The sequence below is a fragment of the Lycium ferocissimum genome, chromosome 8, assembly GCF_029784015.1.
Source record: "Lycium ferocissimum isolate CSIRO_LF1 chromosome 8, AGI_CSIRO_Lferr_CH_V1, whole genome shotgun sequence".
Taxonomy (NCBI): Eukaryota; Viridiplantae; Streptophyta; class Magnoliopsida; order Solanales; family Solanaceae; genus Lycium; species Lycium ferocissimum.
In genome coordinates, this window is record NC_081349.1 from 25,278,296 (window position 1) to 25,295,554 (window position 17,259).

General features: G+C 33.3%; 1 protein-coding gene across 1 annotated transcript; it reads left to right on the forward strand.

Moving 5' to 3' along the window:
• Nucleotides 1-3,030: 3,030 nt before the first annotated feature.
• LOC132067692 (serine/threonine-protein phosphatase 2A 65 kDa regulatory subunit A beta isoform) lies at nucleotides 3,031-13,006 on the forward strand. The gene is made up of 13 exons (XM_059460994.1): nucleotides 3,031-3,200; nucleotides 3,895-4,309; nucleotides 5,077-5,323; nucleotides 5,579-5,691; nucleotides 6,904-6,983; nucleotides 8,221-8,362; nucleotides 8,460-8,540; nucleotides 10,508-10,612; nucleotides 11,287-11,469; nucleotides 11,849-11,941; nucleotides 12,158-12,297; nucleotides 12,376-12,442; nucleotides 12,540-13,006. Exons 2-13 carry the CDS (start codon nucleotides 3,917-3,919, stop codon nucleotides 12,657-12,659), a joined length of 1,764 nt encoding a protein of 587 aa, XP_059316977.1. The 5' UTR covers nucleotides 3,031-3,200; nucleotides 3,895-3,916; the 3' UTR covers nucleotides 12,660-13,006.
• The last annotated feature ends 4,253 nt before the right edge of the window (nucleotides 13,007-17,259 follow it).

Sequence of the window (17,259 nt, forward strand, 5' to 3'; positions counted from 1 at the left end):
TGAGTTATTTTTTAAGGATTAATTTGTGTGAGATGAAAAGAAAAAAAGAGTCATCTGTTTGTTGTGTGAGGAGGGAAGGAAAGAGGAATATGAAATTTGTACATTGACGTGTGGAGTTACAGCATGAACGGGTGAAAATCATTTACACCTCCCAACTTTACTTTAAAAATCAAACTCCCCCCTCAACTTTGAATAATAGTCATTCTCCCCCCTTTATTCTAATTGACTTTTTTAAATTCCTATTTTACCCTTATATTATCAACTTTTTGTCTTCTTCTTTTTTTACTTTTTAAAATCAAGATATTCTTCATTTTTTTTAATCTATGTAACAAATTTTCTATAAAAATAAATATTATCTTCTGGGTGGAAAAAAAGTGGGAAATATTAATTGATCATATAAGTTAATAATGTTTTATAATGAAATAAATTAGCAAAATAAAAACAATAAATTTTATTAATAGCAATAAAAACTCTAATATCTATTTATACAACTGAAAATAACATGTAATAATAGCTTTATAAATATATTTTAATGCAACTAATACAAAAAAAATACAATAGAGACAAATTCTTAAAAATTATTTATTTATATTGTAAATGAATTTTAAATTATAATATAAGAAATATTCCATTAATTACAACCAAAACTTGTTTATTTTTATGGACAATAGAGAATAAGAGAGACGTTAAATGTAATTATACATAGGCATGCTTGTACATACATATATTTAATGCATATGTAGAAATAATTTGTATATATTACTACTATACTTTGGTACTAAAATTTCCAGTTACAAACAAAAAAAAAATCGAGATAACAATTATAAAAAATAGCATTAGATTTCGTGACAAATTCATAAAAGTCTTATTCCACTTAATATGTTAATGAACTTAAATAGATATATAAATACCTAAGTTAAAAAAATAAATATTACATATAATATAAAAATGTATTATATAGATGGAGGATTGAAAATAACAAGGACGAAATAGACATTGCATAGGATAAAGTGGGGAGAATGACTATTGTTCAAAGTTGAGAGGGGAGTTTGATTTTTAAAGCAAAGTTGGAAGCATGAATAGATATACACGAGGCAAAAAATGTCATCAAATTGTGCAACTTTATCAATTTCAGTTTATGATTTGTTTATTCGGTAATGACTTAAGGAGGTCGTTTAATTTTTGAACATTTTTTATGCAAAAGCGATAATACCATACAAGGTCATGTAAAGAAATAATTAAAGACAACTACATATACAAAATTCGTGGAACTTGTGGCATAAAAGTTGACAAGTTAGTTAAATTGAACTGATGGTGTCGAATTTGCTTACACCTTCTTCAGTAGATATAAGACAATTAATCCAATTCAAATCTATAACGTTAACAAATTGATGCAGAATTCTTTTATGACAAAAGTTGATTTTTGTTCTAAGTGAGCTGAGGTCAATATTAATTTGGAGCAAATTTGATCCAGCTATCAATTTACTCTCAAAGTTAATACGTTCAGAAATCGGCAGTTTCAATATGCTTCTTCGCTTGACCATTCTATTTACTAAGGGTGAACGATCATGTTCACCAATATATGACTTGAAATTGAACCTCAATCAATTCGATATTCCTTTTAATTATGATCAATGTGGTGTATCGTCCCTCGTTTCTATCTCTTGGCGAGGTGATGCGTTCTTGGATAGTTTTTTTTTTTTTTTTTTTTTTTTTTTTTTTTTATATATATTTCTTGGGGTTCTAGATTGCAATTGAATGTCCAATTGGTCACTATCATTCATTTCCTCGAGTTGCTCTTTTCAAATCTTATCTTTTTGCGAATAGTGTTTCGAACTTCTATTTGCTTGGCGTTACAATAATTTGATTTGGGACCTCCGAATGAGTAGCTAACGACCTCTAAATAGTCAATGCTCGACCTATTGCACTTATAAGGTCTTCGAATATTTCCTGGACTAATTATGGGGTCTGTATATCAACATAGCAGAATAAGTTATCTCAAATTATCTCAAAGAAAATAATGCGAGTTACACACGTTAGATATTATGTTGAACCAAGAATTATTTATTTAACGCTTTAGCCAAATATGAAAAATCATGCTTGAGAAATTTAAACGTGAAAGTAATTTAGGTTGCAAAACTTCTCACAAAATGGTAGTTGGAGTTCAACCATGTTTCCAAACCATACCTATCAAAATTTTAAAAGTCCATGAGGAAGTCATTACTTTTTTTTTGTTTGTTTGTTAAAGAATTAATCTAAATAGTCGGCCACCCAACCGTTTATACCAAAAAAGTTGTGGATGTATAATAAATGTATAAATATGCACAACTCTATATATTCAGTGTATAATTTATGTATACCGGCTAGAAAAAGTAAATGATGAATCCAACCGACTGTTGCATAAAGATTCCGTTTGTTTCATTTTAAAAGGGGTCATTGGAACTTCTGCTCATCTTTTGTGCTGGTCTTTAACTTTTGCCCTTCATAATAAATAAATTTTTCGTGGGGTATAAGTTTATAGTTTTGCATCAAAATATCTTACAAGTAATGCCTAGTATGACGTTTGCCCTTAAAGAGGCATAAGTTCGATTGCCAAAGGGAAAAAATTAGAGACCAAATCCATTTGAAGGGAAAAATTAAAGACCAGCCCATTTGAAGGAAAACTGTGCAATTTCTTCAATTTTTTGCCCGGATTTCCCTTCAAAGGCACAGGTCTTTAATTTTTAGCCCTCAAATTGCCGGTCTTTACTTTTTTCCCCTCGTTTAAAAAGATGGCCGAAAATATCCCGAGGTTCTGAGTTCGAACACCCATTCAGTAAAAAAAAAAAAAAAAATTGCAAGACAAGTCTTTACAAAAATCTACCTCATGCGGTAGAGTTTGTTTTAAGGTATAATTAAAGTCTGCCACAGACGTTGTCTTAAGCCTTAACAAATAGTCTGCCCCCAAAGAAGGACAATCGTGCACATTGTCTCAATTTCTTCCTTGTCTATTTGTTTGCATAGCAAGCCTTGTTGGTTTTTATCTTACTGGGCCAAATTCAAAAAGCGACCCATCCAAACATTACATTCTCATTTCATCAGTAGCCAAATATCTCCCTTTCCCCATCTCTCTCTCTCTCTAACTTTCCCTCTCTCGATTTCGACCAAATCCAAAGCTCGAATCTCAGGTGACCGCTAACCGGCTACCAACATTTCCACCGGTAAACTCTCCCTACATTTCTTCATCATATCGATATATTTCTTTTCCAATTGATTAAAAAATAAGTTTAATTGATTTAATTTGCAACCAGCTGTTCACCTCTTTATTAATTTCAGTTATTGTTAGCTTTAATATTTGATTTCCTATGTGGTATTTGTTTTTGTTGTATATTATTATTTATTTGAATTCGCTTGGTATTTTCTTCAGATCTCAGATTTGTTTATTTGAACGCTCAATTCTTCTAACATTTAAATTATGTTAATTTCTTTTTTTTTTTTTAATGCGTTTTATATGTTATTTGTTTTGGATCTGGGTGTTTTTATAAATTTGTTTTTAATTTATGTGGCACCTCTCGGATTTCGAAGTTTAAATAAGTTTTTGTTTCATTTATATGTATTTTACATATTTTGAATTGCTAATTATTAATGACTTATAGTATTTTTTACGTAGTTTCCGAATATGTAAATTTTATTTGAAAAAAAAAAAAAAAAAAGAGTTAAAGATTCCATATCCAAATTTGCGGTCAAAATTTAAAATTTGATTCTCGAAATTCGAACTGTGTCACATAAATTGGGACAGAGAGAGTATTTTTCAATACGGAAGGTAGTATATTAGTATAAGGCATATTTGGGAACGGACCCTTTTAATTTACATTTTTGAACGTGTTTGTTAATTGTAAGTTTTGGTATTTGCAGCTGTAACTAAATCTTTGAGAGGATGGCAATGGTAGATGAGCCATTGTACCCGATAGCCGTGTTAATAGATGAACTTAAAAATGACGATATCCAATTGCGGTTGAATTCTATTAGGAGGTTATCGACTATTGCACGTGCGCTTGGTGAGGAAAGAACTAGGAAGGAGTTGATTCCATTTTTGAGTGAAAACAATGACGATGACGATGAGGTGTTGTTGGCAATGGCGGAAGAGCTCGGTGTATTTATTCCTTATGTTGGAGGCGTGGAACATGCTCACGTTCTTCTCCCACCTTTAGAGACCCTTTGTACTGTTGAGGAGACTTGTGTGAGGGATAAAGCTGTGGAGTCGTTGTGTAGAATTGGGTCCCAGATGAGGGAGAGTGATTTGGTTGATTGGTTCGTCCCTCTTGTGAAGGTTTGGCTCTATTACTGTTGGTCATTCCTTATTATTCATCATGAAGAAATGTACTTTTCAAGTTACTAATGGTAGTCGCATAAAGAGAAATTGACAAAAATGGTCCCTTATGTTTGAAGGTAGGTTCAAAATAGTCCCTTAAGTATGCACTGAATAGTTTTGGTTCTTTAAGTTTGCCAAAAGTCAAAACTTTAAGTCTTTGTCAAATATTTACAGAATTTTATTTGTCAAATTTGATGGAACTATGAGAAAAAAAAAAAGGAAATTAGCGGGAACTCTCATTTAGAGGTACAATTTCCATCGTTTTTGCTATTTATTTTTTTCTAGAGTCTGATGCAGCTTTTTGAGGTGTAGTTTCTGCAATCTTTTTTATATCTTTTTAGTGTCTAGTGTAGTGTTTGTGTTGCATAGATTACGATTTGATGGCACTTTCTTGGTGTTTATAACAAACAAAGTTCGGCAAATATTTGACGGAGACTAAAAATGTGAACTTTTGGCTATCTTAAAGGACCAAAACTGTTAAATGTATACTTAAGGGACTATAATGAACTATCTTAGAACATAAGGGACCATATTCGTCATTTTCTCGTTGCACAAACATATAAAGACCTTTTACTCACTTGCAATCCCTAATATAATTCTAATGTGCGGAACTCCCAACATCACTCATATATATTTATCTTTTACTTAGCATCATGGTTCGTGATTTGTCGAAATGTTTATTAATTTTGTAATTTATATGTCTTTCTATTCTTTCCAATCACTAGAGGCTGGCAGCTGGTGAGTGGTTCACAGCGAGAGTTTCTGCTTGTGGACTCTTTCATATTGCATACTCAAGTGCCCCAGAGATGTTGAAGGCAGAACTTCGGACTATTTACAGCCAATTATGTCAAGACGACATGCCTATGGTGCGAAGGTCGGCTGCTACAAACTTAGGGAAGTTTGCTGCTACAGTTGAATCTGCTTACCTCAAGAGTGATATCATGTCAATATTTGATGATCTTACACAGGATGGTAATATTTTCACTTATATTTTGCAACTTCCGACTAGAGAGAGTCAATCTAAACTTCTCCCTTGTAATGATTTCTAAATTAGTTTTACCTCATAGAGTTGTTGCCTTCTGAGTCAGTGTTACTTAATATAGCCGATTGCTCATGGCAATAAAATCGTTATGTTTTAGTGTGGAATGAATTGTCTGTTGGCTTACCTAGTGTCTTTTTCTCAACAAAAGAAAGTTTGTTGGCTTATCTTATGTCTTTTAATTTCAGATCAGGATTCTGTGCGTTTATTAGCGGTTGAGGGCTGTGCTGCACTTGGTAAGCTGCTAGAGCCCCAGGATTGTGTGGCACATATCCTGCCTGTCATTGTCAACTTCTCTCAGGTACTCTTTAGATTGTGTTTGAGTCATGGCATCCTGGCTCATACAGATCCTTGAAATCTTGCATATAGTTTTAGATTCTTGTGTTCATTTATATATATTTCTTTTTACGTTTCTTTCATGTTACAGCTTCTTTTTGATGCTTGAGTGAATAATTAGTTTTTTTAAATAGTTATCATCTTTCGTCTAAAACAATATAGTTGTCATCTCTTGTTGTATTTCTACTTATTTATGCACATTAGGTGTTCCCTTTATCTAGAGTGTCCCACACAGAGAAGTTCTCTGATTGTCTCCAATGTATGTGATATGGAAAAGAACCCCGTATCCAAATCCTAGCTGCTCTCTCATTTGAAGCTTTTAGATAGCAGCATACGGTTAGAGTAGGTGAGCCTGTCTAAATTATGATGGGGATGATACCTTTATTTTAGAGTATTGCTTATTGTTTTTCACAAACTAGCAGAGTAGGGGAATTAGAAAGAAACATGGACGACTGGCTTGAGTAGGCATGTTTAGGTGAAGCCTTTATTGCTAAATCTTGGTGGTTGGAAAGACACTTTGTCAAGTTAAAGTGAAGCTATTCCAAAATAAGCTTTACAGGATATATGTGATATGATGGATCATCATTACAGTCCTTAGACATTTTCACTTGGTTTGCAGTACGAAAATGTACTAATAAGTCTTTAACACAGCAACACTTGACAAGATATAATTTTGGAAAGCTCTTGGTGCACTGGTGTACTTGCCTATACTTGCTGGCGGAAATTACAGTAGTTATAGGAGTAAAATTTTGGTAAAAAGTGCTAAAACTAAAGGATTAAACCTTTGCAGTGATCCATTATATTGGTTTAGCCTGGATAAAAAAACTTACAGTAGGCTTGTACTATTAAATTCTTCTGAAAATATTAAGTACTACTATTATCCTCTCTGTCTCGAAGAAGTTACCTAGAGCCCGTTTGGATGGGCTTATGGCTTTTGACTTATAAGCCAAAAGCCATAAGTTAGAAAGTCTAGCTTTTTGCTTTTGGTAGAAATTCTAGCTTTTTGCTTTTGGCTTATTTTTGTCATTTTAGCTTAAAAACAAGTGCTTAAAAGCATTTTTTTATTTTACCCAAACACTACAAAGTGCTTCAAAGCTATTTTGGCTTAAAAGCACCTAAACTAAGCTAATCATAACAGGCTTTCATACTTGTGCGCTTTTTTTCCTCTAATTACCAGGACAAGTCTTGGCGTGTCCGGTATATGGTTGCTAACCAATTGTACGAACTATGTGAAGCTGTAGGGCCTGAGCCCACTAGGTATTTTCTCAACCTTTGTAGAGATACTTCTATTGTACAGTAATTTTTATCATTTTTGGTTGTTTTTAGTTAAAATTTTTATATTTAAATTGGGAAATTTTATTGTTGACAGTGTAATTCATAGCTTTACATATATTGAACCTTCCAGATACTTGGATTGACAAATACTGTGTACGTTCATTATAGCGTTATGCATAATTTGTTGACCTAATTGTTCTTCTCTGAAGTGGATTCGGTGGAATGGATTGATGTGCTATTGCTGACACATCTTAAGCTGCTTCCATTGCATTATGAGTCACATTTAGAGCCTTGTTGTCATAACTCAACTTTGGTTTCTAACTTGGTTGACAAGTTCTGTATTTCGGAGAATGTCGACCCCCCCCCCACAAAAAGAAAAAGAAAAAAGTAGTACTTGAGGTACAAACTGCTTGCCGGGTTTTGTTGTTCAAGTGGGTCTAACAAGAACGGTCTTGTCCTGAAGACTCCTTTCAAGGACTTTATTGCTGGCCTCTTTGATAGCATTTTGTTGATGAATAATGGGAAGGGCAATTGACTGAGAGTTCCATGATATAAATCAGTGTTATCAAAAGCAAAAAGCGCAAAAAAGCTCTGAGGTCAGCTGGGGCTTTAAGCGCAAAGCGCAAATATAGTGTGAGCTTTAATGAAAAAAGGCGCAATGAAGCAAAAATACAAATATATATATGTTTAGTCCAAGACTAATAATAATAAGCATGAATAACAGATATATGGACAAAGAAATGTAAAAACATTGCGATAAAGGGAAATATCAATTATCTAGTGTCATCTTTTCAAGAGAGGCTCATTGGCAAGGAAAAGTATGTCTTAAGGCCTTGATGATGACACTGAAGCGCACATAAAGCGCGGCGAAGTGCTCAACATGTTTTGAGCCTCGCTTCAGGGCTTAAGCGCCCTTTAAGCGCACCTTTGACAACACTGATATAAATTAGTGGTAGTTTAGGAATGTATGCATTTTGGTTTGGTCCAAGGATATTTCTGAAATTAATTTTTAAAACACGCAATATACTCTAGTCTCTGAAGTTCTATTCATCACATGACTGGACTGTTGAATCATAGGTCTTTAATCAGTGGAAATATGCTGTTCATACTTATCTGTGTTATCTGTTAATGAATCATGCTCTCTTCCACCAAACCTTTTATTATGGAAAATTAGAAATCTTTTCTGTCAGATGTCTGATTGTGTCTGACCATGATTTAGGACGGATTTGGTGCCTGCCTATGTCCGTTTGCTTCGGGATAATGAAGCTGAAGTTCGCATAGCTGCTGCAGGGAAAGTCACCAAATTCTGTCGGATCCTTAGTCCCGAGCTAGCTATTCAGCATATTCTTCCCTGTGTGAAGGTATATGCCCGACAGATTTCCTGTTCAGGAGCTTCATTTTTCATTTTGGGTCCCTATTTATGCTCTAACATGTTTTTGAGTTTGATAAATGTTATAGGAATTATCATCAGACTCTTCACAGCATGTCAGATCTGCTTTGGCTTCTGTTATAATGGGGATGGCTCCTGTTTTGGGAAAGGTGAGGTGCATTAGCTTCTAGATGAGGAAAATATTGATCATGCGTTTATTACGGTATAGATGGTAGATGCATTGTGGGAAAGGTCTGGAATACTGCGATATGTCATATACAAATGCTACGGGGAATAACTTCGCATTTAGTTCTTGAAGTGTGCACAAACTGTGGTTTGTCAATCAGTTAATGATCCTCAATTTTTGGAGAAACCATTTACATTTTTAAACTTGTTAATGAAATAGTAATAAAACATTTAGTGCTTCAATGTCCACTGAGTGGATTTATATATACAAACTTGCCAGTCTGCCTTGGCCCATAAGCCCCATACTTGTTTATCCTAATGATGAATGATGCAATGAATAGTGCACAAGATTTGGTTTCATGATGCATTCTAGGTGCAGATGATATTGTGTTAACTGATAAAACTAGCGAGGGAGTCAACCTAACTATGAAGAAATGCTTTAGAGATTAAGAATTTTAGGATAAGTAGAAGATAAATATACGCATTATAACTTTAGCTTCCATAAAAAAATGAAATTATAGTGAGATTAGATGGGATTGTGGTGCTAATTGAAGCCAATTCAGGTATCTAGATTCAGTTTTAAGGTGGTATGATAGATGAAGATATATACAGAATATGTGATGATCGAAATGGAGATTTTCAGGTATACAAGAATGATAAATATATTCCTCTGACAACAGAGCTCAGAGGATTTTTTTTAATTTTTTTTTTTTATGTCATCTGCACTGGTATTTGTTCAGTATCTCTTGAACAACTACAGTTAAAGTTAATCAAAGTTACTGGTGGGAAGAAATTTATATTTTTCGGATAGGATACATTGCAATGGTTGAATTCTATTCTATATATCCAGACACCCAAGGGCGATCTGGCTCTATTTGCCCATAGTCTAAGTAGGCGTTTGGACATGCGATTTGAAACCATGGTTTGAAACCATGAGATGAAATCAGCGTTTGGACATGCATTTCATATCATGGTTTCAAACCATGGTTTGAAATCCCAAATCATCCAAAAAGGCATGATTTGGGGTTTCAACCCATGGTTTCAGAATTTTTAAATGTAAAACTTGACCCACAGTGACCAATTTAAAAAAAATAAATATAAAACTTGACCCATAAGTTTATATTTTGTAAAAAAAAGCACCCATAAGTTGGTAGATATTTTTAACAATTACTCCCACCAACCATTTACCAACCTTTATTTATGTCTACCATGTGGGAGGGTTATATTAAAGAGTAGTTACATTACTATTCATGTTAAATTTTCTTTTTTATTGAACTAAAGTTTGATCAATTGATGTTGTATTTTTTAGAAAGGCCTTCTACTAGCGTATTAATTTTGTTATGAATTATGACTTGCTCATTTGTAAGATTGTATAAGAATTGAGAATATTTTGATAGTTTTCACAACTTGTGGGGTTTTTATGTCTATAAAAAAAATACAACTTAAGAAATCCAAATTGCATGTCCAAATATGGTTTCAAATCATGGGTTTCATCTCATGGTTTCAAATCATGTCCAAACGGCTCCTAAGTTAGTTGTATCTTATCATTTTAGCATTATGTCGTTGCGGAATAACATATGATATCTCAAGTGTGGTCCTTTTTCCTAGTCAGCTTGAATCTTTTATTTGCGAAATAGTGGCTATCTTCACTTTTTAAATTTTATGATGCATTTGGGAATCATGTTACTACCCGAACTAATTTGACGGTTTGTAATGTCTTACCTAATAGCAATTGTGTTCTTTTGGCACAAGAAGCAGCAGCAGTCGATTTTGCTTTAATTATCTGAGGAGTGGTTTTAGGGAGTGAGAAAAGTTCAATAGCTCAAAGTTGCTGAATATAAGCTAGTATAAGGAAGCTTTTCATATCATGAAATTTACATGTGTCTTTGATTGAAGCATTAAAGATTACCTATGAAATTAAATTTGACTGCTCTTTGTGCATTTGATGCAGGATGCAACCATTGAACATCTTCTTCCAATATTTCTTTCCCTTCTGAAGGACGAGTTTCCCGACGTGCGCCTGAATATCATTAGCAAGCTTGATCAAGTCAATCAGGTTGGTTGATGATTCACACATTTTCCCTATGGTCTGCAATTAATTATGAGACTAGTGAACGGTTTGCTGCTTGATTTTGGAAATTGGTATGCCATATGTTGTGATGTGTATTTTAGTGATGCATGAGCCCTAAAATAAAGAAGGCAATCAAAACTCTTTAACAGCCTGAACTCTTATTTGGTTAGCCATTGTTTTCTTTCCCTATGATTTATTATCTCCTTTGAGTTCTGGAATATAGATGTTTAGGTGCAACTTTGGCTTTGGTATAGATAAGAGCTGTAGACCTGGCTTGTTAGGATTCAATTATGTTGGAGTTGTAGATGAGATGTGCTTTAGCATCATTTTCTCCACTTGCTCTAGGTTTGTTGTTCCAAGCAATTCTTGCGTGGGAAACTTGAGTGAAAAACGATTACATCTTTTACAAGGATATTTTAAGATTATGAATATTGTTTTTTCCTGATTTATTTAATTTCAGTTTTTTCTTAAACTTCTGCTCCTTTTTTTGTAAAACTTGATATCAAGCATCTCTTTGTTCAGTCATTGTCTTTAGCTGCCTGCACTTTGCATTGGTTCCTTGCACTCTGCAACTCTGAATTATTTTGTTTATTATTATTTATATTTAGTTTAGTTTAGTTCAGTTCTTCTCTAACTCTTTATTTCTCTAAGTATTACAGGTGATAGGAATTGATTTATTGTCCCAATCTCTGTTGCCAGCTATTGTTGAGCTGGCAGAGGACAGGCATTGGCGAGTCCGTCTTGCAATAATAGAATACATACCTCTATTGGCAAGTCAATTGGGCATAGGATTTTTTGATGATAAGCTTGGTGCCCTTTGTATGCAATGGTTACAGGACAAGGTTGGTATTCAATAAACCGGCTGTTAGATATTCATATAAACTGAAAAAGCATAAGAGTTCAATCTTGGTACATGAGCAGCTTCATTGAAACTTTGGCGATAAAATTGTCCATGTGGTGGTTATTTTTGTCTTTCTCAGCCGTCTATTGCAACTTTGCAAGTGGCAATGAGTCGGGGCATTTCCCCGAGCAGAATTGCCACCAACTCTTGCGTGATAATTAACTTATGTTTTTCTTTTATCCATTGATGAATGTGAAAAGGCATTTACTTTTTCAATCAATTGATGGGACAAAATATTTTACCTTATATTATTAAAAAAAATCAGTTGATGGAACAAGATCTCTGCCTCTGATCTCTTCATTGCTGATTCTGTGATGCAGGTTTATTCAATTAGAGATGCTGCTGCTAATAACTTAAAGCGTCTTGCAGAAGAATTTGGTCCAGAGTGGGCAATGCAGCATATAATTCCTCAGGTTTGCTTGACGTGTGCAAATTGGAACAGCTAATTCTCTTGCATGATATCCTTTTTACAAACAAAATTAGTTCAGGGAGTAATGGGGGATATATCTTCTGTTACTACATGAAGATGATTAAACCGATGGCACCTCAGAGTTTCTAGGCTCCAGCTTTTGCCATTATTTATATCAACTACGTTCTGTTTTCTCAGTTAAAAATTGTCTTGTTTGCAGGTCTTGGATATGACTACCAGTCCACATTATTTGTATCGAATGACTATTCTTAGAGCAATTTCATTGCTTGCACCTGTAATGGGCTCTGAGATAACTTGTTCTAAGTTGCTGCCTGTGGTTATTACTGCAACAAAGGATAGGTGATTTTCCTTTCCCAGTGTTTAAATGGTTTTGTACCTCAAGTCCTTGAACTAATTGAAAGTTTTATCTTATTCCAGAGTGCCTAACATTAAATTTAATGTGGCAAAGGTGTTGCAATCCCTTATACCTATTGTTGACCAGTCGGTAAGAACCCTCTACTCATTTCTTGTTTCTTGGTTGCTTATAAAACAGCTTCTCAGATAGTTATCCTATAACTGTCGAGTTAATTTCAATTGTCCAGGTGGTGGAGAAAACCATTCGCCCCAGTTTAGTAGAGCTAGCTGAAGACCCTGATGTCGATGTTCGCTTCTATGCCAATCAAGCACTTCAGTCAATTGATAATGTCATGATGTCAGGCTAGAGAAGCTAAAAATTGGCAGGTGGGAGTAGTACTAATCTCTCTTCTAATCCCTCTTTGGTAGTCTTGGATTACGCTCTCACACGAAGAAACAAAAGGGAAAAGGTACAATGTAAAATGCATCCTATTGAGCTTGGAGTCGTATATTGTTACTAATTCTTTTGTAGGATTTGACATTCAAGATGCTGTGACACTAATGAAGACTCTGTTTTTGTCATGTAAAGTTGCTGCCATACTTTACTATTTGATCTGCTAAGCTCATTGTATTTGTTGTTGTTAGTGTACTTTTTTGGGGTTTGAACTTACAACATCTTAGCTGTGTTATTCAAGCAGATTGATTTGTTTTTAAATTCGCTTTTGCGTTTCTTCCCTAAAATGCTTGTGCACTGCATCCCCCTCCCCCCACAAGCCTCTCTTGCTGTTGTTCAAAAAATGTTCCTTGTAATGTTTACCTTATGTCGTTTACTGTGTACTGTAAGCTCTTCTATTTAGATGGAATAATATACCAACCCAAAGATCCTCCCTCGCAAACATGAGTGGGGTTTTACGGAATTTTTTCTTACATACGATTTTTACATCAAATCAACTTAATTTACGAGGATTAGTGGTGAAAAAGTTGAGAATGTGTATTAAAGCTCTGAGTAATGGTAACAGTTCATATAAAGACACATGTAAACAGCAAGTGTTGATAAGTTCTTTTCGGGGTCTAATTTGTGGAAGTCAACAAAAGCAAGAACATTTCATTTAAATTGAGAAGAACAACGTCACAAACTAAAGTTGTGAGGCTTTCATCTTCTTAGAACAGCCGATAAAAGTTAACCGATTTAGGTAGTGGTTAAATCTAATATAATTATCTTATTGTATTTCTTTTTTAGGCTTAATACATAAGTAGCCCTTAACTTGTAAGGATATTTCGTTTAGACATTCAAACTAAGTTCTGTTTCAATTTATAATAAAGTGTTTCAATTAAACACTTTCAGTTGAAAATTTTAATTTGCGTGTGTTTCATTCGTTTATTAGGTAGTTAAGTTAATTATATAAAATATGTCATCTCCTTTAATTATATGCATTTGCCTCAATAAGCCATGAAATCCCAAACATTGACTATTTGAGGTTGATGCCTATAATTAAAGGAGGCAACATATTTTATTAACTACTTAATAAACAAATGAAAATGCACAATTTTTTTTTCTTTAAAATTTGGACGGAGAGTGTCTAATTGAGACACTTTATTAGGAGTTGAGGTGTTCAATTGAATAAATCTTAGTTCGAGTGTCTAAATGAAATATCCTTGAAGGGGCTAGCTAGTGTTAAATCTTTTTTGTGTTTTTGTTATAATAGATAAACATTTGCAAGTTTAAGGGGCTGGCTAGTGTTAAACCGTTTTTTTTTTAATTTTTGTTATAATAGATAAACATTTGAGGGTTATTGTAAACATGATGCGTAATGCGTTCGCTTATCCACCTCCACTGAATGTACATGTTTTTTGTCTACGACGAATTTGAATATGTCATGCGTGTCTAGTCTACATATTATGCGTTGCGTTCTTGCCATTAGACAAAAGCTCCATCACCTATTTTATAGTAGTATTTCTAGAAGATGCTCCTTCCCTCTTGTTGGGTAGCTTGGCTGTCCACCTTTCCAAATATTCATGTGGTAGATTTTCCATATTTAGGGCGACCTTGTGGTTGGTAGAAAAGAGTAATGAACTGTTTGGTGGGAGTAATCTACCTTTTTCATTCGGTGCTGCCAAACAGGTGCAAGTTTAGAGTGTTATTCATGAATTTACATGAATTCAATAGCTTTTGTCTTGTGTATATTCAAAAGTACTATATATTTATAAATATTTAAGTGTAAACACAATTATTGTTGTATTTTAATTTGAAATTGTTGTAGAAATTTATAAATTTCAAATTCGGAATCCACCTTTACTGCCAAAATGGACCATCCGTATCATATCCACAGGACAAATCACATACTCAGTCGTGGATGACTGATCTACAATTTTTTTTCTTTGGTTAAAAGGGTAATTAATTGAGCTAGTCGCACTAAAAAAAAGTAAAATAATTGTGCTAATCTCTAAGCAAGTGAAGTTGTAAAGTAAATTTTGTAGTTATTCTTAAGTTATTTTTTTTGCTAAGAATGAAGTATGATATGTTGCAGATTTTTCAACCATGAAAAGGAATTGAAAAAAGGGTATGCGAAAATTGACAAGACTTTATAGGTTACAATAAAGGTATACATCAAAGTTTTTTAAAATTACTTTAAATGGAATATATGGCACATCTATTATGATTTTTTTTTTTTTTAAATAAAGAGAATGTGAAAAAGAATTTGAAAAAGAAAGGTAGTAACCAGTTAGGTTTATTGAATAGTACTGTTTTGTTTGGTTTATAGTCTTTTTCTTTATAGTAATTGCTTCCCTGAATGTAAGGACTAAGGAGAAAGACAATACGGAGCATAGCATAGGCACTTCGCACTACCTTACATTTCACCTACCACCAAATTGGTGGTTTCTAACTTTTGTCTATTTCAATCTTCTCGCTATATTTTTTTTGAAATTTTTCATATTTGGTATTTGGTATTCTCTTTGGCCCCGACTAATCTTCTCGTTATATATTTGATTTAAATATTGCCTTCAATCATATTATATGACCAGGAGTGAAGCCGGATTTTTAAATTTATAGGTTTTGAATTACAATTATTTTTGTTTATTGGGTTCTTTAGAGATTTATACATATGAAGTAAAATCTTTATTACAAATATAGAGTTTGAGCCAAAACTATTGAATTCTCTTTGAACCTTTAGTTAGAGGGCTTCAACCCAAGATATGATCACCACCGAGGAGTGTGTCGTGATGATTGAAATTCTTTTACTTTTTATTATAGTCTTGGGCTTGAACCCCAAAATAGATAACTTTTCCAAGGAGCATTTTATCCTCCTTAATTACGGGGCATACTCGAGGTCAGTGGCGGAGTCAGGGTTTCTGCCGAGGGGGTTCAAAATATAAAAAAGTAAACATACGAAGAAGCCTAAGAGGGTTCAACATCTACTATATATAAATAAAAAATAATTTTAACCTTGTAAAAACAAAAATAATTTTAACCTTGTAAAAACAGTGTTTTTTTCCGCCGAGGGCTTTCGGATGAACACTCTCGGCTCTATGTGGCTCCGCCACTGCTCGTGGCAAATACAAATTAATCGGGTCAGTAGACTTCGGATATCGGTTGAACGAAAGGGTCGTGTAACATCTTGAATTAGAATCTTATAGAGTTCTAGTATATAACAAAAACTCATTCCCTCCATCTATGTGATATAGTTTGACTGGAGACGGAGTTTAAGACAGAGGGAGTACCATTTTTTAATGCTACGTCTAACATTGACGTTAACACTAGTAACGTTATCAGGCTGTTTAACTTAGGGTTCAATACCTATATAATCAATGAACCACTGTTCCCCTCTTTAATAAAAAAAATTTAATTAAGCTTTCTTATTTTGGATTAATCAAAGATGAAGTACTCCAGTTAGCTGACATTTCTTTTTAAACCAATGCGATAAACCCATTGTAATTTATCAAATAAAAAACTTAATGTAGTTTGATTCAACTAGGGAATTAATCAAATTTTCAACTAATTTGGAATTTGGTCCTTAGTTTAGTGAGTTTTGACTTGTTTTAGTTCCTGTAAAGTTTGAGTATATATAATCGTCTTGACATGCTTAAACCTAGAACTTCTAATTTTTTTTTTTTAGCTCCCATTCCCACACAGAAAAATCAATACTTACTCTCCACGTGCTATTAACTTCAAAGTTTTGAGCCGAATAATTAAATCTTTTGACACAAAGTATTAAATTTTTATATATTATTGGTTGAATCATTTCGCACTCAAAATTTATCAAAGATACTAGGCTCGAGTCTCACCGCCACCTATTATCAGAACAAATTTTCTTACGTGCTTGACCCATGAAAAATTAATTAGAATCAAGCCCGCTAAGCCCACATATGAGATTACGTGGTGAAGACATAATTAAGTACACATATAATATTGGGTCTTTGACATATATATGCATAAGGGTTTTAAAAGGAAAATGCTCCCAAAACATGCTTTATATTAAAAAAAAAAAAGTTTATTTTTTATTTTTTCTAAAAAATATTTTTTTATTTTAAAAAAAAAATTTAATTTTTTTTTATTTTTTAAAAAAATTAATATTTTTTGCTCAATTATGGCTCAAAAACAAAATTTTGTATGAAAAATGTATGAGAGTGATGAGAATAATTAAGTATATAAAATTAGTGTATATATAAAAGCGTGCTTTGTCTAACAACTTAAATTTTTATATGAGATAATAAAAAATATCAACATTGTATATAACTTTGATACAACATTCAAGACTTAAAATAATCGCTCAAATTTTTGTGTATGAAATTTGTATATCTTACTCAAGCCGAGTCTATCCGCCTTTATTATCATGAGAATGGTATGAACAATATTCCTTACGACTTGCTTGATTCCCATTGTTTGAAAAATTTATTAGAATCAAGCCCGCTAACCCACATATGAGATGACGTGGTGAAGACATAATTAAGTACACATATAACATTTAA